This window comes from Ostrinia furnacalis, unplaced genomic scaffold, assembly GCF_004193835.3.
Source record: "Ostrinia furnacalis isolate ACB-3 unplaced genomic scaffold, ASM419383v2 OfSCF0912, whole genome shotgun sequence".
Lineage (NCBI taxonomy): Eukaryota > Metazoa > Arthropoda > Insecta > Lepidoptera > Crambidae > Ostrinia > Ostrinia furnacalis.
This window is the reverse complement of record NW_021131151.1, coordinates 1073179-1096519: the sequence shown is the minus strand read 5'-3', so window position 1 is coordinate 1096519 and position 23341 is coordinate 1073179. Positions and strand designations below refer to the sequence as shown.

The 23341-nt window shown below is 38.9% G+C and overlaps 1 protein-coding gene across 2 annotated transcripts in view; it reads left to right on the top strand.

Moving 5' to 3' along the window:
• LOC114350520 (Programmed cell death 4) overlaps positions 1 to 18992 on the top strand; it is a 36311-nt gene extending 17319 nt beyond the window's left edge. For both annotated transcript variants that reach the window (XM_028301359.1, XM_028301358.1), the window contains 8 exons: positions 5513 to 5614; positions 6841 to 6958; positions 7722 to 7881; positions 10206 to 10295; positions 11080 to 11212; positions 13853 to 13963; positions 15110 to 15249; positions 18685 to 18992. In XM_028301359.1, coding sequence (XP_028157160.1) covers positions 5513 to 5614; positions 6841 to 6958; positions 7722 to 7881; positions 10206 to 10295; positions 11080 to 11212; positions 13853 to 13963; positions 15110 to 15249; positions 18685 to 18757 — 927 coding nt within the window. In that variant the 3' untranslated portion in view covers positions 18758 to 18992. The remainder of the gene's footprint in view (positions 1 to 5512; positions 5615 to 6840; positions 6959 to 7721; positions 7882 to 10205; positions 10296 to 11079; positions 11213 to 13852; positions 13964 to 15109; positions 15250 to 18684) is intronic.
• The last annotated feature ends 4349 nt before the right edge of the window (positions 18993 to 23341 follow it).

Sequence of the window (23341 nt, the reverse complement as noted above, 5' to 3'; positions counted from 1 at the left end):
TAGTTATGTTTGTAGTGTCATTTGAAAGGTCTTACCAAGACGAACAACATTTACTATCGCCACCAGCCTCAGATCTGGTTGCGTTCGAAGATAAACATACTTTTTGTGTAACCGAAGTATCATACGTGTCCATCTTATGGTACTTAGGTTATGCGAGGCATAAAGGGTTTACTGCTCCAGCATCCTTCCTTAACTCTATAATTATTGGTAGAGATAATTGTGAAATAAATGTTTTTATTTGAAGAACACTACCCTCTTATTTAAAAAAAGTTATACCTAGGATGAACCTTGGATTAAAATAACATTTCCATACCAAATGACAATTTAAATCAGAGTTCAACTAGGGTGTAACTTTTATTAATAAAGGGGTTGGAGTTTTATTATTTTTTAAGGGTTTTATTATGGGTGCATGCTAAAGCGAATAAACCCACAAGACCCAATAAGTCCACCCATAAGATGGACCGACGACCTTATAAAGGTAGCGGGAAAGCGCTGGATGCAGGCCGCCACCAACCGGCCATTGAGGAAATCATTGGGGGAGGCCTATGTTCAACTGGACGTGTTATGGCTAAAATGATAATGATGATGATGATGAAAGCGAATAAAGGGCTAATAGCTTGGGTAGTTCATCGTAGGTATAATCCTTTCCTTTTCAAGGCTTCTTTTAGTTATATTAATAGATTGTAGTCATAGTACATACTCGTATACATGGATGATTGTGTTATACACACATTATAATACTTAGTGGAATTACTGCTTTCAAAACGTGAATTAGAACTGGCCCCATAGCAGACATTTTCCTACATCTAAAGGCCTTTTGAAATATATATTGGTTATGGCTATTGGAGCGGGTACCACTTTCCATACATTTGTGCCCATCATCCTTTAGATTTGATGCAACCATACATCAATGCACATCAAAACAAAATATTTACTTTGAGGCTACGCCTAGTAGTTTTTTTTAAATCGAAATTAAATGATGCGATTTGGGTATTTTGGTGAAATTACTAAAAAAATTAATATAAAAGTAGCCGCCTGGCATGGAACGTGTTATGGGGGCTGAAAATATTGGAAATGACCCATTCTATCCGCCAAATCATTTTGGCACACGATGCGCCAAACACCCTGTATTATCATGATATACCGCTTAGTTTAAAAGGTATTACGTTTTCTTTACAATAAGTAATTGGAAGAAAAAAAATTCTATAAAAAATTTAAAAAAAATCTCCAAAATTTTTTGACCTCTTTTTTGTCGATAAAAATAGGTCTAGTTTCATCTATTTTCATATGTACACTTTAACGTGACTCACACTGTATTTTTTTAAAGTTATCTATAAGTGGTCCTAGTCGCTGGAAGAAAAATATTAAATTTTAATGGATCCAGGGACTGGGCCCGCGGTCCCAGTTAATTGCGATCCCAGTAGCCGGAATCCTCAATTTATCTATGCTGAAGCTGATGGTGCTACGTGCCCTGCCCATTGCCACTTCAGCTTGCTAATCCGTCGCGTCGGGCTATGTCAGCGACTTTAGTTCGTTTACGAATCTCCTCTTCTGATTCGATCTCGTAAAGAAACACCGAACATAGCCCTCTCCATTATATTTTATTTCTTTGGTTAGCTTATCTCAAAAATTACTGGCCCGATTTTAAAAAATATTTCTGTTTTCAATAGCTCATTTATCGGGGAAGGCTTATACTATACAGGGTGAAAACGATAAGTGATTTCACTCGATTATTATAGTTGTCGAAAAACTGGTTACTTGGTTACTAACTAGCCTGAGACTGAAAAAACATTCCATTTTCACGCGCGCGAAATAAGTACTAAATAAATAAATAAGCCAATTTAACAAACACGTCATACAAGGAACATTATAGTGCTTCGTTTGTCAACATAAGTCTTCATGTATAAGAACTGAGTAACAGCCAAAATTACTTATCCACAAATTGCCCTACTAACTAGGTCGTCGTTTCAGCCAAATGGCGTCCACTGCTGGACAAAGGCCTCCCCCCAAGAGTTTCCACAGCGACCGGTCCTGCACCGACCGCATCCAGGCATTATAAAGCTGAAGAATTTTTTTGTTTGGTTGAACCCTCTTCAGAAACTTGTGATCCGATTTCAAAAATCTTGTTGTGTTGGATAGCCCATTTATTGAGGGAGGCTTAGGCTATACCTACAGCCAATAGGGGCGGAGCAGTAAAGAAAAATGTTAAACCAGTAAAGTTTAATGTTGTTAAAATGCTAGTCGTAATTTAAAAGTAACGTGACGTTTGTTTCTCCACACAAACTCCCACATTCACAACATAGTTTCACAAAAACCATTAGTTTAAATTCTCTGACCTATCTTCGTGTTTACTAAAAATACTCGCCACTGTGTTTTTATGATAAGGAAAAAAATACGCTAAGCTTACGCTAGTAGGGGCGTGGCTTGACCTCTGGCGTACGTGAGTGAACGCACGTACGCAGTTTTGGCGGGGGTGATCTAAATTTATGACGCTTACCCTAACAATGTACCAAACTGTAATGTTTTGGTTGTTGCGTTACATTATGATGTTCGCATGACTTCGCTCGCGTGGATTTTTGTCTGTCACAGAAAAACTTTATCGCGCGCGTCCCTGTTTCAAAAATCGAGATAAAAACTATCCTGTGTCCGTTTCCGGGACTCAAACTTATCAAAGTCGGTTCAGTGGTTTAGGCGCGAAAGAAAGACAGACAGACAGAGTTACTTTCGCATTTATAATATTAGTATAGATAGCCAGCAGTTGTGTGTAATGTTTGAATTTTGATACTATTATTACATTGTAGTTTTGAGTCATAAAATTATGTAAAATAACAGCAGTATGAATGAGATTCACAAATTATTCTAGAATTATAAATAGAAAAGTCTGTCTATGTGTTATCTTTTTAGACTTAAGCTCATGGCAGACTTATCAACTCGGAAAGGGATCAACAACGTATCGCCTTTCGCGAGCTGACATTGATGTCAATTGCGAGGCGAGGTCTTTACGTTACGGTGCGGATAACGCATACAGTTAATACGGTTACGATCCCTTTCCGGTTTTGATAAATGTGCTGTCCTTTAAATCACTGCACTGATCCGATTAGATCATTGGTTCCCAAACTTATTTGACGTGCCCCTTTCGACCATACAAAAAATTCGGCGCCCCCCTCCTCCAGTCAAGATTATTTATTGGTCGTATCGAGCAGTCTGGAATGCATTCTCTCAGCGGTCGCAGGTTTTTTATACTTAAGTACACAGATGGCCCGCGCCCCCCTTTAAAGGTCTTTGCGCCTCCCCTGGAGGGCGCGCCCCCACTATGGGAACCAATGGATTCGATAAAATCCTTACTAATATTGAAATGTACGTGCTATTGACTGTACCTCCATTACGTCAAACTTTTTGCACAACCGTCATTAGGCTTCCACTGAAACAACTAATTTGCCCAACAACAATGTTAGACAAATAGTTTCTCGATAATCGCTCGCAGTCACGCCACGGCCGCTCGATATCGGCCGAGTCGACGACCCCTCACTGTGTCGCGGGTTGGCAATGAGGCACATGATAGATAGATCAGTAAACACAAACAAATAGCACAGGAAATAAATCAAATCTTTATCTCGTATAATATACTGTGCAAATAGCGCAACAGTCAAGGTGTCGGACTGACCGATTCGAGATCAAAGGAGCGCTGCTCGTTCAAACCCCGTCGCCGTTGTAGTGAACCAGTTAGCTTACCATGAAGCGGGTCGGGTTTTAGAATCGCGCTGACCGCTTGCTGATCGTCGTCGCTGACAGATCAATATGTATCTAATTAAAGGAAACGTTCCCGAGTGAAAAGTATTGCTGATCGCTCGGCGCCGACGCTTCACACATTTCGACTGGGCATTATACCACTGCCACTGTTTTACGCCTGAACTTTTGCGCCATCCAGCCCCAAACTAAGCAAAGCTTGTACTACGAGGGGTACCAGACTACCAGACAACTAGTATAAAATACAAATAATTCCAAAATGGTATAAACTGTGTTCTGTCGTTTTTTTTTTATAATAAATGTCGGACTCGCTCGTTGACTCGAGATCCCTGAAACTCTGCTTTGAACCTCGTCGCTTCTGAACTATTATGGTATTATAGTGGCACTCACTCGTAACACAAGCATACTTGTAATATTTAGCTTATCACGAGGGTTAACTTACGAGACAATTTTTGCGACATAAAAATTGTCGTTCCTCTTGACCTGGCCGTTTCATTTGTACTACATCCCGACCCGTTGCCAGACTGCATCGTAGAATATGTTTACGTGCGCCGGCGTCAGTTTGTGACTTCATTTGAATCGCAAACCGTTCAGCTTTTGAGTGACAGGTGACACATTTGAGACCGCATATCATCATCAGATGGCTTAGTCTAGGCGCAGACCATCGATTTTTCGTCGGCCGATAGTTTAGTCGGGCAGTTGATCAGTATGGGCATGGAAGTGCGCACATTACACCGATTTGATTTGGCCGATTCTTCATACAATTTTAAATCTGGCACGACTATCGGCCAACTAAAAATCGGTGGTCTGCGCCTAGTCTTAGTGTGAGTTTAAATCAAACGGCGTCACTAGTGAGCGCGTAAAAAAGACATTAAATGTATGACGGATTGTACAGCGCCCCTAGCGGAAACTTTCAAAAAAAAAGTTTTAAAAGTGAGGACATTTTTTATGTAAAGTCACACTAAGCCCTCAGATGTATCTGTACGATCCTTTTCAAACATTGCAACAAAAAAACATATATTTTTTTAGGTATTTCGCATCAAAATGTTGCACATGCATCCAATAATGCAGTTTGCATACAGAATGAGATTGTCACTGACCCCGCAGAGATTCGTGCTGTATGGATTGCCGATGAGTTTCAAAGTTTTTTATTCTTGGTTGATGCCAATTTTTGGCGTCAGAATACCCATTGTTCGTTTCAAAGGGAAAAAATGAGTTTAGATACTTAAACTTTGTTGTTTCAAAAATTCGTTCGTTCGTTTCAGCCAAATCGCTGTCCACTGTTGGACAAAGGATTTCAACGACGACCGGTCCTGCGCCGCGCGCATCCAGGCAAAGTCAAAGTCAAAATTTCTTTATTTGTTTAGACTAATAAATAGTTCTTACAAATCGTCATTTTGCTCTTAAGGAGCCTCTACATGTCTCATAATCTTTTTACCCTACCAGCGCTTCGAGACCAACATTTGGCAAGTGCTGAGAAGAAGCGCCGCAACAAACTCAGTCACCACTGTCTGCCGGATAATATTAAATAAATAAATAGGCACCTCCCGTGACCGTCAGCATCAGATCGTCGGTCCACCTAGTGGGGGACCTGCCCACACTACGTCTTCCGTCCCGCGGTCGCTACTCGAGAACTTTTCTGTCCCAGTGTTTATGTATTTATGTATTGAGACTTTATTAGCGCCCTGAAAGGGACCTACCAAAACTGCAAAATCTCCCCTATCCCAACCAAATAAACTTTTAAAATATAATATCTTTGTTCCAGCACAAATCGGAGCCGGTTATCCTGGAGTACTTCGAGCATGGCGACACCAACGCCGCCTGTGAAGACTTCCTGGAGTTTGTCACCGCGAAACGGAGTCACTTGGTATGTGGACTTCTTATGGCGCAATTAATGCCTGTCATGTTAACTATAAATTACTGTATTTTATTGAAAAAGAGGCTGACAAAGGTGACTGAGTTTCTTCCGCCACATCTTCTCAGCACCAGCCCATGTTGTCCCGAAGTGGTGGTAGGGCAAGCTGTATTTGGGACGTGTACAAGTGCCCTGGAAAGGGCCTATGTACTTTTTACAATTGACTATGTACGTACATACAGGTACTCCAGTACCGAATAAAATATTTGAATTTACAAGTACATACACTGAAATTGGCCAAGATTAATAGTGTGAACATCATTTCGGTTACTTTCTTCTTCCCGAACCCATGCCTCGCCCATACTTCAGTGTGCGATCTAGCGCTTCGTCTCGGTAAAAGACAATGCCGGAAATTGGCGTCTTTTTTTTTGCGCGGCCATCGACCAAACCATGTTTTTTGGATATAAAATAGTGTAATAAACCAAACTTACTATGACATGTATACCTCTAAACTCAGTCTGAACTGAGTTACGAGCATTAGAAGTTTATAATTTACATACTAGATTTGCTTTTTGCGCGCATGTTTTGTAAGAAATTGCAACAAAATAGTGACATTTTATGTGTAAACAAACAATACCATCCATTAAAGGCTCCAGACATGAGTGTGGAGTAGAATCAGTGCCAAAAAAAAATAACGCAATATTTGGTTGCAATTTCTTACAAAACTTGCGCGCAAAAAGCAAATCTAGTATGTAAATCATCAAACTTCTAATGCTCGTAACTCAGTTCAGACTGAGTTTAGAGGTATACATGCCATAGTAAGTTTGGTTTATTACACTATTTTGTAATCCAAAAACAAAGTTTGGTCGATGGCCGCGCGAAAAAAAAAGACGCCACCTTCCATACAAAATCTGGCATTGCCATTTTCCGCATAGTGTACTTACGCCACATAGGGTTCTGTAGTTGATAGAATACATACACTCGCAAGCAAAAGTAAGGAAATATTTGAATGCAGTTTTCTTGCTTTTAAAAAATAAAGAAATGTTTTCTTTGACTAAAATTTTCTATCTTCAATATTAAGAGTACTTTCCCTCCAGGTGGCATTACAAAATTCCACCCTATAGAGTCGTACTCCTACAATGGAGACTTAATTACCTGATGATTTTTTTTTATCCACAACGAGGAAGCTCTTGCCCTGTATCTCACCTGATGGCCTGATGATTATTCTTATTCCACAGGTGTGCGAGATGATAGTTGAGATCGCGTTGGACCACAAGCCGTCGCATTGTGAGATGGCGTCTGTCCTCATCTCAGATCTGTACGGGAGGGTGTTTTCAGCGAAAGACATTGGTTATGGTGAGTTTCTACACTATACACTATTTTTATTATAAATAAAGAGGAAAAATTTGATTGTATGTTTCCATCAGGGTTCGAGGATATATATCAAGGGATATATATCAAGATATATATCGGATATATATCCGATATATATCAAGCCGGTTTTGATGATATATATCAACTTTTAAAATTTGTTACTGTATTTGTACTTTTTGACATAAGATTTTTATTTTTTTAGGTGATTTGGCCGTATTTCAAAGATATTTTATGTTTTTGCTTTATTTATCTGATTTTAAGTTTTAAAAACATTAAAAACATGTTTATGTAACACATATGCAATAGTATTCATGAATAATGCAATAAAATAATACTATGGCTTTCATACAAAATTGATATATATCAAAGTTGATATATATCGGATATATATCATAAATATCCGATATTTTGATATTTATAATAAATATCGGATATTTTCGAACCCTGGTTTCCATTTACCACTACATGGTATAAAACAAAGTCGCTTTCCGCTGTTTGTCCATATGTATGCTTAGAACTTCAAAACTACGCAACGGATTTGATGCGTTTTTTTTAATAGATAGGGAATGGTGTATGCTTAGCACCCGTGCGAAGCTGGGGCGGGTCGCTAGTTTATATAAATTAATTTAAAACCAGAATGAAGTGTCTTTAAAAAAAAGTTGAATGATGTCAAATAAATAGTCAAATGATTAATATTTATAAATAAAATAAATTTAATTTCATATAACACCCTGTATCATTCCAGCGTTCGAAAGGCTACTGGACAAGCTTCCGGACTTGGTGCTGGATACGCCGGACGCCGCTGTCTTGCTGTCAAACTTCATAGCGCGCTGCGTGGCCGACGACTGCCTACCGCCGCGGTTTGTGCAGTCGCTGGCAGCGGCTGAGCTGAACACGCACGCCAGGCGAGTTGCGACCTTATTTATTAGTGCATAGGGTTTACATTGCTGTGACAAAGTAGGGAGAACTGTGGAGATGACTACCAGGCGAGTTGCGACCTTATGTAGTAGTGTATAGTAGATGCTAGATTGCTTGACAAAGAAGTAGGGAGAACTGTGGAGATGAGTGACAGGCGAGTTGCGACCATATTGCATAGTGTTTAAGTGCTAGATTGGAGTCGTGAGAGTTGGTAGGCGTGGAGATGACAGCCAGGCAAGTTGCGACCTTATTTAGTAGTTAATAGAGGTTAGATTGGAGTAGCGGGCGAACAGAGTGAGATGTGGAGATAAACACGAATGCCAGGCGAGTTGCGACCTTAATACATTCTTAATAAGTGCTAGATTGGAGTGGTGAGAGTTGGTGTGGGCGTGGAGATGGCTACCAGGCGAGTTGCGACCTTATTTAGTGGTTAATAGAGGTTAGATTGGAGTAGCGGGCGAACGCACGTCAGACGAGTTTGAACCTTAATACATTCTCTATAAGTGCTAGATTGGAGTGGTAAGAGTAGGTGTGGGCGTGGAGATGAGTACCTAGCGGGTTGCGACCTTATTTAGTAGTTAATAGAGGTTAGATTAGAGTAGCGGGCGAACAGAGTGAGATGTGGAGATAAACACGCATGCCAGGCGAGTTGCGACCTTAATACATTCTTAATAAGTGCTAAATTGAAGTGGTGAGAGTTGGTGTGGGCGTGGAGATGACTACCAGGCGAGTTGCGACCTTATGTAGAAGTGTATAAGAGCTAGATTATTGTGGCGATATTTGGTGGGCGTGGGACCTTATTGCACTATAGATTGGTGCTAGATTCGTATGAACGGGAGTAGAACTGGCGCGCATGATATAGAATGTGTTGTATGTGTACGTCTTTGTTACGATTGGGATAAGGTTGTGTTGTCAGCTTTTTGACCATTTTTGCTGTCACCACAGATATGGATAGATGAAGCATGTGTCAAAAATTGTATGAAGCCGAGCGTGCCACTTTTTAAACGTCATTAGTGTCATTTTAGCGAATTTTAGTGATTGCCGCAACGTAAAAGTAATCGTATCATCGTACTGCATTTGCAAAGTCATCGAATGATATCGTGCGACTCGATTCGAAAATTAATTAATTAATAATATTTACCAATGCAGAAAGCCGCTATTCTTAACACGTGCCGCATAGTTCGGAAGTTCTTGCAGGACGACAACACCCAAAACTCCAATCCAGCAAACGCAGCTCACTTGGCCTAGGCCCGTGAGTCAGCCGTCAACACCGGAGAAATTTTATTTCTTCGAGGTTTAATAAAACTTAACAATAAATAATAATAATTCCGATAAAACTGATAATTTGTTAAATACAAAACCAAAATCATCTTTATTTACCTTTTTAAAATAAATTAATTCTTACAAATCGTCAAATCTCGTTATTTTTTTTACCCTACCAGCGTTTCAAGACATAAATTTGTCAAGTGCATGAATACATGCATCAGTGTGTGTCTTATTGTTATGAGTAAGTACGGTTCCTTGGGATCGGTATGAGTGCACCACATACAGGGACCATGGTTTTAACTCTTAAGAGTACATCGCAGGATATGTATTAAAAACAATGCTACTTTATACTTCTTCTACTGCTACTTTATTCTAATTAATTATTTGTTACTTGTGCTGTTAATTACAATTCTCAATCCGTAAATAATTTCTTCTTTCTACCGTGTTCATACTACTGTCCTCGTAAAATCATCGTAACCGATTGTTGTAATCGGATTACATGAACATCACTCGACCATGTATGTCCATTTGGACATATCGGAATGGCACGCTTTGACGATCAACTTGCTGTATCTACTCTAATCCATATCTGTGGCTGTCACCAACTATTTGGCACTGACTGTACTAGTGAATAGGAGATACATTCGCGAACTAGTAGAACAGGCTAGTTTCCTAAAAAAAATTTTTTAGTCCGTCATGTTTAATATCAAAAAATATTGCACACATATATTTATATTTGTCAATTTAACAAATAATTACATAGTTATGGTGCTTTGAAGTTCTGCACGACGTCACAACGTGCGGCACTTTTATGCACACATTGACGTCACGGGCCTCTTCTTATGAACTTTGGCGCGCTTTATCTCTTTAAATTTTCATTAGTTTGAAAAAGTGAAAAATACGTGTAGAGTATTTTTTGATAAGTTAACTGACGGACTAATTAAAACTCTTGCTTTTTGACCCAGGAAACATCCCTATGTAATACAATATAATACTAGTCGTTTAGTTGATATATTATAAGACTAATTGTTTGTTATTGTTCCAGGCAAGCGATCCATAGAGCCGAGACACTGTTATCCATGAACCAAGGGCTGGTGCGGTTGGATAACATCTGGGGGGTCGGTGGTGGAATCAGGTCAGTACACGGTTCGAGTCTTGTCGTAACCAATATCGTAAGATACGGGACTATTCCCACGTTCACGCTGCAACTCCTGTGTAGCCAGGATCTACAGCTTGACCGCCAATAACCCAACCAGTGAAGATCAAGTTTGTTTTTGTTTGCTGTCTTTTCCTGAACACTATAATCCGGGCCTTTTCAAGGCGAGAGTGAATAGGCACTTACAGGGCAGATATGTACCATCCTACACTGCATCTCACTTAACACCAGGTGCGATTGTGGTCAAATACCTGCCTTGTCCTGCATATAAAAAAAAATAGCCAAGTGCGTTTCGTGCCACGCGCAGTGTAGGGTTCCGTAGTTGTCCGTCGTTAACACAAGACATTTCAGAAGCAAGCAATTACTTCATCTAAAGTCATTTTAATATTTTCTTCTGAGGAATTTTCACTAGTTAAGAAATTGTATAACAGATGAGTTAAATGACTATTACTCTTAAACTAACTAATGTATCTTAACCGCTATAGTTTTCCTTGAAAGCTCATGAAAAGCAGTATCATTACGAATTTTTCCAGATTTTTAAAGCCGACAGTTTAGTTTTTAGAGGGAAGGGGGATTAATATTTTAATATACATACCTCCACAAAATCACAGCTCCCTAGTGCCAATAGTTTCCAAGCAAAACCTCGGACAGACAGACAGACATATCGAAACTATAAGGGTTCCTTGTCAGGACTACGGAACCCTAAAAAGCAGCGCTAAAAATTCACCATAGTCAGCCACTAATGATTATTATCTGTTTCCAGGCCAGTCAAGTCTCTGATCCGTCAAATCCAGCTGCTTCTCAAAGAGTACCTGACTTCCGGCGAGCTGGCCGAAGCCGTGCGATGCGTGAGGGAGCTGGAAGTGCCACACTTCCATCACGAGCTAGTCTACGAGGTAACTATCATGTTCTTTTAGAGTTCAGTTCTTCATCAGGTCATTTAGTCTACCTGTGGCCCGGTTTCCACCAAGGCAGAGTGCAGCGGAGACGTGTTTTGAATAACCAATCACATTTCATTATTGCCACATCCTAATAAATAAGTTATAGCCCGACCAGGAACATAAAAACCCTCGCCATGTTGCGGAAAACTAATGGTACTAATTTCTTTTAATGGCAACAGTAACTGAAAACTTCATTGACATGTCACCTTGCATGTCAGTCTATTGCTGTCAAAGTGTAAACAAACTTTATTTTAAATGTGCGAATTGATTTTGTGAAGTAAATTGCTAAAATCTTTTTATAGTCGTGAAAGAAAAGTGGTTCACAATGTTTTAAAGTATTTGTCGAAGAGAAATACTAAGATTCGGACAATATTTTCATTGAATAATGTTTCCGACAAAGGTTGTCAAATTGACTGACATGTTTATCGCATAGTACAGTCCACTATGAAAATTAGCTGTGGTTTGTTTCAACTACCTATTTTAAAAATTTTTGTCACTTTCTAAGTGTTGAATTTTATGGAATTGGGACAGAAGTACCGAGTTTGAAACGTTCATGAGGAAACATTGCATGAATATTCAAGTTCTGAATTTGATTCTTGACGAATAATAAAATAAATCCTACTAGCTCGATTGATGGTTTCATTTAATTTATTTAAACCAGGTTACCTATAATAATATTTTTTCGTTAATTTATGAAAATATCAAATTAGCCCGTAATCCTGAATCCTGATACATAAAGTGAGCCTATTAATTTAACACGGGTACGACTGTACTCAGTGTTGCACTATCAAATGCAATTGACGCGCCTCTATGCCAGGGTTTTTATGTTCCTGGTCAGGCTATAATCTCGAATCGAATAAATAAATCTCTTCCGCTTCGCTCGTTGGAAATGGTACGAGCGGAGAAGAGATTTATCAACTGGGAAAGGGATCAAACGTCCGTCTCCAAAACTTTTAATTTGAAAGAGCTCCAAAGCCATTTTTCTTTCTACACGATAGTCAAGCATAAAGTTCTTATTCATACATACAGTCCACAGTGAATTATATAAATAAATACATTTAGCATTAATACATAAAATGTACTTCAGCATCCTGTGTTGTCACGTTTATCTATTACGCCAACAGATGGCGTTGTATGTCCACTGACTCGCGGTTCTATTTGATTTTTTCCGTTTCTTATATACTAGTCCATGCAACTAGCTAAGTATTGTGACTTTCTTCACAGAAACAAGATTTCTCTTGAAAGGGCGTAGGTCAGTCCTGCTGATCTATGCCTATAGAATCCATAGGCATACATTCCAATATTTAAAATAGGCCTGAGGGGACTAACGCCCACACAAACGATACTTGCGAATTTTTTTTAACGCCTTTTTTATCTGTATTTATTTTTAACTCTCGCAAAATTTCTTATTCGTTTGTTGTGACCTTGTTTGAAATTTTGTATGGAATATTTTTATTTTCATGTTTATTTTTGTCGATACGAAATTTTACCCTTCAGTGAGGTTGGTTTTAGAATTTCGCGCGCTGATGCTCTCTGACCGTCAAGCTAATAAAAAATTACAAACAGGGTCACCAACGAATAAGAAGTTTTGCCCCTAGTAAAATGAAAGACTACGAAATTTTGCGTGCGTCAAAAAGAAATAGAGAACAGATAAAGGCGTGCGGAAATTTTTATACAAGAAAAAAAAATATTCCAGGATTTTTTTCTACAGTGAAAAAATTCGATCGGAATTTTCCCCTCGCTACGTCTTCCAGCCCGTGGTTTGTGCCGTGGTCGCCACTCGACAACTTTTCTGCCCCAACGGCCATCGTCTCTACGAGCTATGTGCCCCGCCCACTGCCACTTGATTTTAGCAATTCTGCGAGCTATACAGGGTGTTAGGTAAATGGGTATATGAGCCGACACTAGCCCATGTTAACATGGGCATATAAATGGTATGGTGAAGTCAGAAATTTGATATCATCATTTTAATTTTTTTAATTTTTATACAAAATAAATATTATAAAATCCGATTTGTATGAAAATTAAAGTAATTAAAATTACGATATCAATTTTCTNGTATGGTGAAGTCAGAAATTTGATATCATCATTTTAATTTTTTTAATTTTTATACAAAATAAATATTATAAAATCCGATTTGTATGAAAATTAAAGTAATTAAAATTACGATATCAATTTTCTGACTTCACCATACCATTTATATGCCCATGTTAACATGGGCTAGTGTCGGCTCTTATACCCATTTACCTAACACCCTGTAATAGTAATAATAATAAGTTTTATATTTAAGTTATATTGAATTGGTATTCACTTGGTTCAGGCCCGTGAATATCATTAAAAAACCGATGGCATTAGAAGACTCATCGTGATACACATAAGTATAAATAAAAATAATGATAATAAATACACTTTATTGCACACCAAACAAATAACATAACAGAAGAAAAGCAACACACAAGATACAATTAGGCGGTCTTATCGCTATGAAGTGATCTCTTCCAGACAACCTATGTCTATAAGAATACCTACCTATCTATAATATATACCTGTATAGCTATAAGAATATGTATTAATATTATAGTTATTTCTTTCCAGACCGTCCTACTGGCTGTGGAGTCCATAAACTCCAGTGTCGAAGAGCAGTTATGCACGTTCCTTGCTGAGTTGAGGCGCTGCGTCATAGTCAGTCCCGACCAGATGGATCGGGTGAGTCATCATCCTTACTACTTAAATAACTCTTGTTTGCAGATAGCTAAATTCTGTAAAATTTTCAGAACGGCCATTTCAACTCGATGTAGCCCTGTTATTATTTAATTATGAAAGAAAACGAAAAATAATGTGTCCAATAGGTTTTTCCTTGTATATGTCCAATATCTACAAATTGTATTTTGCATAAAGCTATGTAATTTTGTTTACCGTTTGGAAAGATGCGAGACATTCCCAACACAAGTCTCTCTGATTACTTACTGGGAAGCCTCCGCACAAATATTTTATAAAACTTTTTGTCCATAAACAATTTTTAATTTTAATTTAATATTAATCGGACGGACAAAAGGGCCTGTAATAAGGCCACACACAATAAGTTAAATACATACTCATTGAACGTTGGTTAGCATCATTTCCATTTCCATACTAAATGACAATTTATAAAAGTGTTTAACAGGTGTTTATCTTTTTATAATAATCCGCACGAGACATGAGATGCAAGTCTTATTGCAAGAAAAGAAATATTTCTGGAATTATAGACATTAACGGTTCATTTTGTAACTCCATTTGCGTTGATAAGGCTGCTGCTAGTTTTTAGCCAAACTAAGATATGTAAATATAAATAAATACGCTGTTGGTTTTCTCAACAAAAAAAATTACTGACGTGTTCTGTTACTTTTACCATTTATAAGAAACTAGCTGACCCGGCGAACTTTGTTCCGCCTTAATGGCAATAAATAAGCAGACTTTTTTTTAAATTTCGAATGGGATAAAAAGTATCCTATGTCCTTCTCCTGGCTCTAAACTAACTCCCTGACAATTTTCAGCTAAATCGGTTCTTGAGTTATAAGTGGTGTAACTAACACGACTTTCTTTTATATGTATATAGACTAGCTTTCCACCCGCGGCTTCGCCTGCGTGGAATTTTTCGGTTTTTATATAACCTATGACACTCAGCAATAATGTGGCTTTCTATTGTTGAATGAATTTTTAAAATCGGTTCAGTAAATCCCGAGATTACCCCTTACAATTCAACAAATGTACAAACACAAACTTTACATCTTTATAATATTAGTTCCATTATTTATCCGCTACATGGCGAGGGTTTTTTTTAATCTTCTTTACAAATAATCTTTGATTTTCCAGGGCTTTCTCCGGGTTCTGGAGGATATGTCGGACATAGTGCTGGACGTGCCGCTGGCGTACATAATGCTGGACCGCTTCATGGAGCGCTGCCAGCGCAAGTTCCGGCTCGGCGACCACGTGCTCAAGCGCGCGCCCACAAGGTGAGCATTGGGAGACGTGTGGCGACATCTACAGGGCGACATCGACATCTAGAGGGCGACATCGACATCCTAGCTAGAGTCTAGAGGGAGCGGGTCCTGGAGGATATGTCGGACATAGTGCTGGACGTGCCGCTGGCGTACATAATGCTGGACCGCTTCATGGAGCGCTGCCAGCGCAAGTTCCGGCTCGGCGACCACGTGCTCAAGCGCGCGCCCACAAGGTGAGCATTGGGAGACGTGTGGCGACATCTACAGGGCGACATCAGGGCGACATCGACATCCTAGCTAGAGTCTAGAGGGAGCGGGTCCTGGAGGATATGTCGGACATAGTGCTGGACGTGCCGCTGGCGTACATAATGCTGGACCGCTTCATGGAGCGCTGCCAGCGCAAGTTCCGGCTCGGCGACCACGTGCTCAAGCGCGCGCCCACAAGGTGAGCATTGGGAGACGTGTGGCGACATCTACAGGGCGACATCGACATCTACAGGGCGACATCGACATCTACAGGGCGACATCGACATCTACAGGGCGACATCGACATCTACAGGGCGACATCGACATCTACAGGGCGACATCGACATCTACAGGGCGACATCGACATCTAGAAGGCGACATCGACATCTAGAGGGCGACATCGACATCCTAGCTAGAGTCTAGAGGGAGCGGGTCCTGGAGGATATGTCGGACATAGTGCTGGACGTGCCGCTGGCGTACATAATGCTGGACCGCTTCATGGAGCGCTGCCAGCGCAAGTTCCGGCTCGGCGACCACGTGCTCAAGCGCGCGCCCACAAGGTGAGCATTGGGAGCGAGAGGGAGAAAAGGGGTGAGAGAGGGATAAAAGGGGGGAGAGAGAGGGAAAAGGGGTGATAGTGAGAGGGAAAAGGGGTGATAGTGAGAGGGAAAAGGGGTGATAGAGAGAGGGAAAAGGGGTGATAGTGAGAGGGAAAAGGGGTGATAGTGAGAGGGAAAAGGGGTGATAGAGAGAGGGAAAAGGGGTGATAGTGAGAGGGAAAAGGGGTGATAGAGAGAGGGAAAAGGGGTGATAGTGAGAGGGAAAAGGGGTGATAGAGAGAGGGAAAAGGGGTGATAGTGAGAGGGAGAAAAAGGAAGAGAGAGAGGGAGAGAGACATACCGACACTAGGCGTGTTTGTTTATCTGCTCAAGGAGGAACTCTGGAGAAATCCTCCGGCAGGAACACAATAATAATAAGAAGGTAATAAGTAGAGATGAAACGGATATCCGGTAACTATCCGGTAGGCCGGATATCCGGCCTAAATTTACTATCCGGCCGGATACCGGATAGTAACTCACTATCCGGCCGGATACCGGATATTAAAAACCTACGACAATTTCCTATTATTAAAATGAAATACATTAATCTTTGAGGTAAATATCAATAAAATGGCTTACAATAATGACGGCTTTTATACCTTTAACTACCGACCTATACGTCTCTCAGACGTAATAAATTTTCATTTTGAAATATTTCTAAAATCACGCCACCTTTGGCGTCGCCTTTCCCGCTACCTTCCTCCCTCCGCGTCGCAAGCCACCAGTCGACTTCGCGTCCGCNGACATACGGACGGACAGACGGACGGACGGACGGACAGACAGACATGACGAATCTATAAGGGTTCCGTTTTTTGCCATTTAGCTACGGAACCCTAAAAACCATATTAAGGCCTTTCAAAACCAATTTTTCTGGGCTATTCTAGAGTGAATAGCCCAGAAAAATAAATTGGTTTTGACGAATACATAAATTAAATAGTAAATATCTGTTAATGTCGAAATATTGCCAAATAAAATAGGCGATTTTTTTTTCACTGATGGTCTGATGATTATGCAACTAATTAAATTTTCGCTATTCAATCACACACTCACTATTGCAACCGAAATTGAATTGATCTGCCCCTTAGACAAGTGGCAAAATCTGATATTCTATTCGGACGGATTCGATTTTCGAAAAGTGTGATTAGTCTAGTCTACTAATAGACCCACTGATCGCGTTCAAAGCACCTGTGCGGCGCTATACTCGTCACGACATGCAACGAGACAATGGGCCAACTATCCGGCCGCCGGATATCCGGCTATCCGGCCTAGCAGCTGGCCGGATATCCGGTATCCGGTATCCGGCCAAACCACTATCCGTTTCATCTCTAGTAATAAGTACAGAAAGTTTTCTTCGCGAAGGCAAATGTCTACTGAATGTCGTCAACAATATGGTGTAATTTAGCACGTCGCAGAATCGAGCACCGTTTCGTTTACATATGTCAATGATCGGCACTGTGCCGATGCGGTAGGGCTGACTGCTACAAGGAGCTACTGTGTCGCCATCTAGCGCACCATACGCGTATTTATTTATTGATGCAAAACACTTGTAAGCTTACGATGCAGGTCCAAAGCGCTTACAAGCTTAAAAGTATCGTTTACCATCTCAGTTTTATAATGGGAATAGAACTGACACCGCGATGCAGGTTTAGTAGGCACGGTGGTATATGCCATAGTAATTATTTTGAGTATTACATATTACATATTCGTATAGTTGTTGCAATTCACAAAAGTGAGTAAGCTTTACATGGTGGCTCGCTACTGTTCGTTTTTCTAAAGTTTTGACAGATCGTTATGTGCATGTACACCAGCGTTGCCAGTTTTTTTTTTCGCCAAGTCGGGACTTTGGTACTTTTTTGAGTGAAAATAGCGGGATTCTTCCGTCAGAAGCGGGACATAGTAAAAAAACGTATAATAATCAAAGGTTTTCAAATATTTATCTTTTTATTTGACTTAAAATTACGTTTACGTGACAATAGATAGCAAAAGTAGCTATAGAAAATGTATTTTAACAATAAAAATAATATTTTAAATCAGATTTAGTACGTACGCCACGTACGGTCGAGTTCTCTCCGAAAAGCGGGACCGAGCCTGTCCCGCGCGGGACATTTAAATTTGATTTAAAAATCGGGACGTCCCGCCAAAATCGGGACGTCTGGCAACGCTGATGTACACGTACTCATAAGTCAAGCTCTCCGCCTCTGTGGTCTAGTGGTAGGACCACCTGCTTCAGACGCAGAGGTCCCGGGTTAGATTCCCAGTGGGGGCAGATTTTTCTGTTCGGTTTGGTTGGTGGTAGGGCTTGTTCTAAGTCCGCCTGGCTAGATACCACCATCTTACCTAAGTCTGTCGCCATAACAACAATGTTAACAGCATTGTTGTGTTCCGGCAGTTAGAGGTAAGATAGCCAGTTCCTCCGTGGTTGAGTATTCCGGGTGAAGCTCGCTTCCACCTTCGGCCTGATCATCACTTACCATCAAGTGAGATACAGGCCAAGAGCTTCCTCGTTGTGGATAAAAAAAAAGCTCACTCGCCTTCGTGAGTTGCAAGAACTGTCCTTTATTATTATGACTAGTCTTTTTACATTTTTTTCATCCCTTTCCAGGGGCCGCAAACGCTTCGTGTCCGAAGGCGACGGTGGCGCCATCAAGGATCACGCGCTCAAACTGCGCGAGTAAATTGCGATGCGATGCGACGCGACGCACCCACTAGGTATCTACGTTGACGACATAACCAGACAGGCCAGACATAGTTGAACGATTTTGAAACGTCAAATGGCAAAGAAAGGTAATAACCAGCGCCCTTCTGCAAATAATGTGTTTCCCAACGAGGCAAAAATCGGAACCAGCCATCCGGTATTGACGGTGGCGCCCCCTGTCAATGTCACAGATAGGACAGTTCAGTATTTTGGATCTACAGGGTGTTAGGTAAATGGGTATATGAGCCGACACTAGCCCATGTTAACATGGGCATATAAATGGTATGGTGAAGTCAGAAATTTGATATCATCATTAACTTTTTTTTAATTGTCATACAAAATAAATTTTATAAAATCCGATTTGTATGAAAATTTAAATAATTAAAATGTAGATATCAATTTTCTGACTTCNTGGTATGGTGAAGTCAGAAATTTGATATCATCATTAACTTTTTTTTAATTGTCATACAAAATAAATTTTATAAAATCCGATTTGTATGAAAATTTAAATAATTAAAATGTAGATATCAATTTTCTGACTTCACCATACCATTTATATGCCCATGTTAACATGGGCTAGTGTCGGCTCATATACCCATTTACCTAACACCCTGTATAGAAGTAACCAGCGCCTTCCTCCAAATGAGAATTCTGTGTTTTCCAACGCGGCAGAAATCGGAATCAGCGATCCGGTATTGCTAATAACTCAGCTTCATCAATTTAGTAATATAATCCCAAATCAATTCGCTGGCGAAAATATTTGTTACAAAATCAAACCGTAAAACTAAATTGTAAAACCCACCGACCATTGACATTTTAAGAGAAAGAAAAAAATATTGTTTTGTGATAATTATTGACTAGTCTGCTCCAATTCGACTAAAGGAATGTATATTTGTTAAACATATTTATTTAACGCGTCGTTGTGATTTGATAGATTTATAGTAGCAATTTAAAGTACAAGCTATTTAAAATTTTAAGGCAGTACTAACAAGGTCCGTTTTTGAACAAAGCTCAAAACAGTCATAGGACGTATGGCAGAAAAAAGCGCCTGCAAGCAAAATGGCTATCGCTACGACAGTTTTTGCTGAGGACACGTTTGCTAACTTCAATAGTGACGTGTTTTTACTACTTTTTTAGCAGGGACAGCGCTTTACGCTAACGTAAAGCGCTTTTTTCCGCCAAATGCCCTCATAGATTTTCTCCAGTGATTGTTTGTTGAAATCAATCATGCTTGAAAAGAAATTGAGCTTTGTTCTGTAGGCTGCTAAGTCGCAAATCGCGCAGCATGTCTGTATTTTGAGTACAATATTAATGTAATACGTCAAAAATATAATAGACAAAAATTCGCTTATTGTTTAAATGAGGCTCTGTATGTTTTGAACCGTATCTACTCTTATGGTCGAAAATTAGTAATTTTTCAAAATCTGCCTTGTATTTTGTTCAGACATGAAAATACATATTAGGTAACTATTATGTATGCTTACATAAAATGTATTTGTATGTGTATATCCGATGGCTGGCCCATAGTACAAGCTTTGCTTAGTTTGGGACTAGATGGTGCTGTTATTTTTTTTATGCAAGAATCTTCTTATTAAAAACATCAAAGTTATTTTGTCTCTGAAAACAATCATTTTAACAACGATTGTTATTTTTGGAAGTCCTGAAAAATCACGTAATGAGGGTTTTCGCGATTGAAAAATCCGCCAGATGGCAATACGTAGACGCGAGGTCCAAATTCTGCATGGTTGGTTTTTTTGATGTGATATTGACAGATATGTCAAAATCCACCAATCACGCAGCATTTGGACCTCGCGTCTACGTATTGCCATCTGGCGGATTTTTCAATCGCGAAAACCCTCATTACATGGTTCAGTCAGCGTCAAATAGGTACTTCGTGACACCCAAAGTAGCCAAAAAGTTCGCGACACAAAAAACAATGCCGGAAATTGGCGTCTTTTTTTTCGCGCGGCCATCGACCAAATCTTGTTTTTTGGTCACAAAATAGTGTAATAAACCAAACTTACTATGACATGTATACCTCTAAACTCAGTCTGAACTGAGTTACGAGCATTAGAAATTTGATGATTTTCATACTAGATTTGCTTTTTGCGCGCAAGTTTTGTAAGAAATTGCAACAAAATAGTGACATTGTGTGTGTAAACAAACAATACCATCCATTAAAGGCTCCAGACATCAGTATGCAGCAGAATCAGCGCAATAAAAAAATAGCGCAATAATTTGTTGCAATTTCTTANAGACATCAGTATGCAGCAGAATCAGCGCAATAAAAAAATAGCGCAATAATTTGTTGCAATTTCTTACAAAACTTGCGCGCAAAAAGCAAATCTAGTATGAAAATCATCAAACTTCTAATGCTCGTAACTCAGTTCAGACTGAGTTTAGAGGTATACATGCCATAATAAGTTTGGTTTATTACACTATTTTGTAATCAAAAAATAAAGTTTGGTCGATGGCCGCGCGGAAAAAAAAAGACGCCACCTTCCATACAAAATCTGGCATTGCCATTTGTTACATTGGAATAAGGTTGTGTTGTCCACACTTTTGGCCACTTTGGGTGTCACAAACTATTTGACGCTGACTGTACCTTGTCTATGGTATTAAAATATCTATCAATTCGACTAAAAAACTTCTCTATGGCTAGACTGAACTAACCAAAGCGAAATACTATTTTGTTTTGTATTCGAATTATAACTTGATTTTACATAAAGCAATAATTGGTAAATACACAAGACTCAAAGCAGTATTTTTAATACACAGCCACATCGATGTTGAATATAATATGTATAGTATAGTATTCTATTTTTTTATAATATGCCAATATAATATGCTTTTCCACAACAGTTATAATGTGAAGATTTTTATATTTATAACAAGTGTTATAATAGGTTTTCGGAACCTAATTACTATTCAGCCAGCACAGATCTTGAACGCTCTACCAAAAAGTTGGTATTACTTTGGGTATTATAAAATTGACACTTCTGTCAGCCGTCAAGTAGTTCGTGACACCCAAAGGCCCAGAACACACGGTGAAACGCAATTGCAACGAAACTGCAACTTCTAGTTACTTTTGAGTTGCATCTAAGTTTCTGCCATAGCGTCCGTTGAGAGACCACACATGACGCAACCAGTTTGAAACCGATTTGAACTGGTCAAACTGGTCGCGTCATGTGTGGTCTCTCAACGGAATCTATGGCAGAAACTTAGATGTAACTCAAAAGTAACTAGAAGTTGCAATTTCGTTGCAGTTGCGTTTCAACGTGTGGTCGGTGCCAAAGTGGCCAAAAAGTTCGCAACACGTCTTTGTTACAATTGGAATAAGATGTGTCAGAATTTTGGCCACTTTGGGTGTCACGAACGCTGACTGTATTGGTGTATTTTTTAGATCCAAATATTTCTATCCAGCTATATTTTATGGTATGAATACCTACTGCCTTTATAATAGTATAGTATTTCTATGCATTTCTTTTTTCGTTTAAATTTTTAACTTTACGCCGAAAAAAGTACACCTGTCACCTGATAAAAAAAATTGTGTCAAAGATGATTAATAATAAAATTATGAATAAATTTAAAATAATAATGCATTTGCACATTACGCATCTATTTTGTGTAATAAAACTAGTCGTTGATAACAGTTAAATTAATTTTTAAGTAATTGGCTTTAAAACAGACGAATATAACTATTTTGTCTTTAAAATTATTATTAATAATGTTTAAGTGTCGTGCAATATGATTTGATTTGATTAAATTAAAAAAATCTTTCTATTTTTACATTGTGTGTGTGTATAGAATATTTTGAATAAATTTTTCACGAAAACTAAGAAAAAACACAAGTTTTGTTTTACAAAATGTGATGCGTAGTGCTTCTGAATTTAAAAATCGTGTCGGTTCACGTAATATCTTGTGCGGTTGTCGCGGCCATCTTTAAATTCTCTCCATTTTTTAATGTAAAAAAACTTTTTGATTTTTTGAACCAAAAATAAAAAATTTTTGGTTCAAAAAACAAAAAAAAACTTTCAAAATATATTAAAAAAGTATATGGATTTAAGTTATGTAACTAATCAACTCTATTACACTACTGGCGTTGATATTTTTTTTAATTGGCGTCTAGAGACGCCTTAGTGTAGGTATTTTTTTGAATTATTTTCTAATTTGTCGGAGTGGAGTGTTAGAGGGATTTCAATATGTATTGATTGTTCATACATTGACATTTACTAAGTGTTTTATCATAGGTTATTAAACTTCTATGAGATATAATTCTGACGAAGTAATTCTTTCATCACGGTTACTATTATTGAGAAATCATCTATAAGTCACATTTAGCGTTGTCAAAATTTTATTTCTTGGGTTTTGGCAATCAAACATCAACTAAAGTTAAGTGGAAATTGCTAGAACAGTGGACGGACTACCTCTTAAAAAGATAACAGAATAACTAGTGAATGCATATCAAAATAATAGAAATAAAACACCCATGTTTTTTAAATCCGTTGCAAATGCTGTAACAATAATCACTCGACATTGGTATTAACTAGAAATAAGTACACTA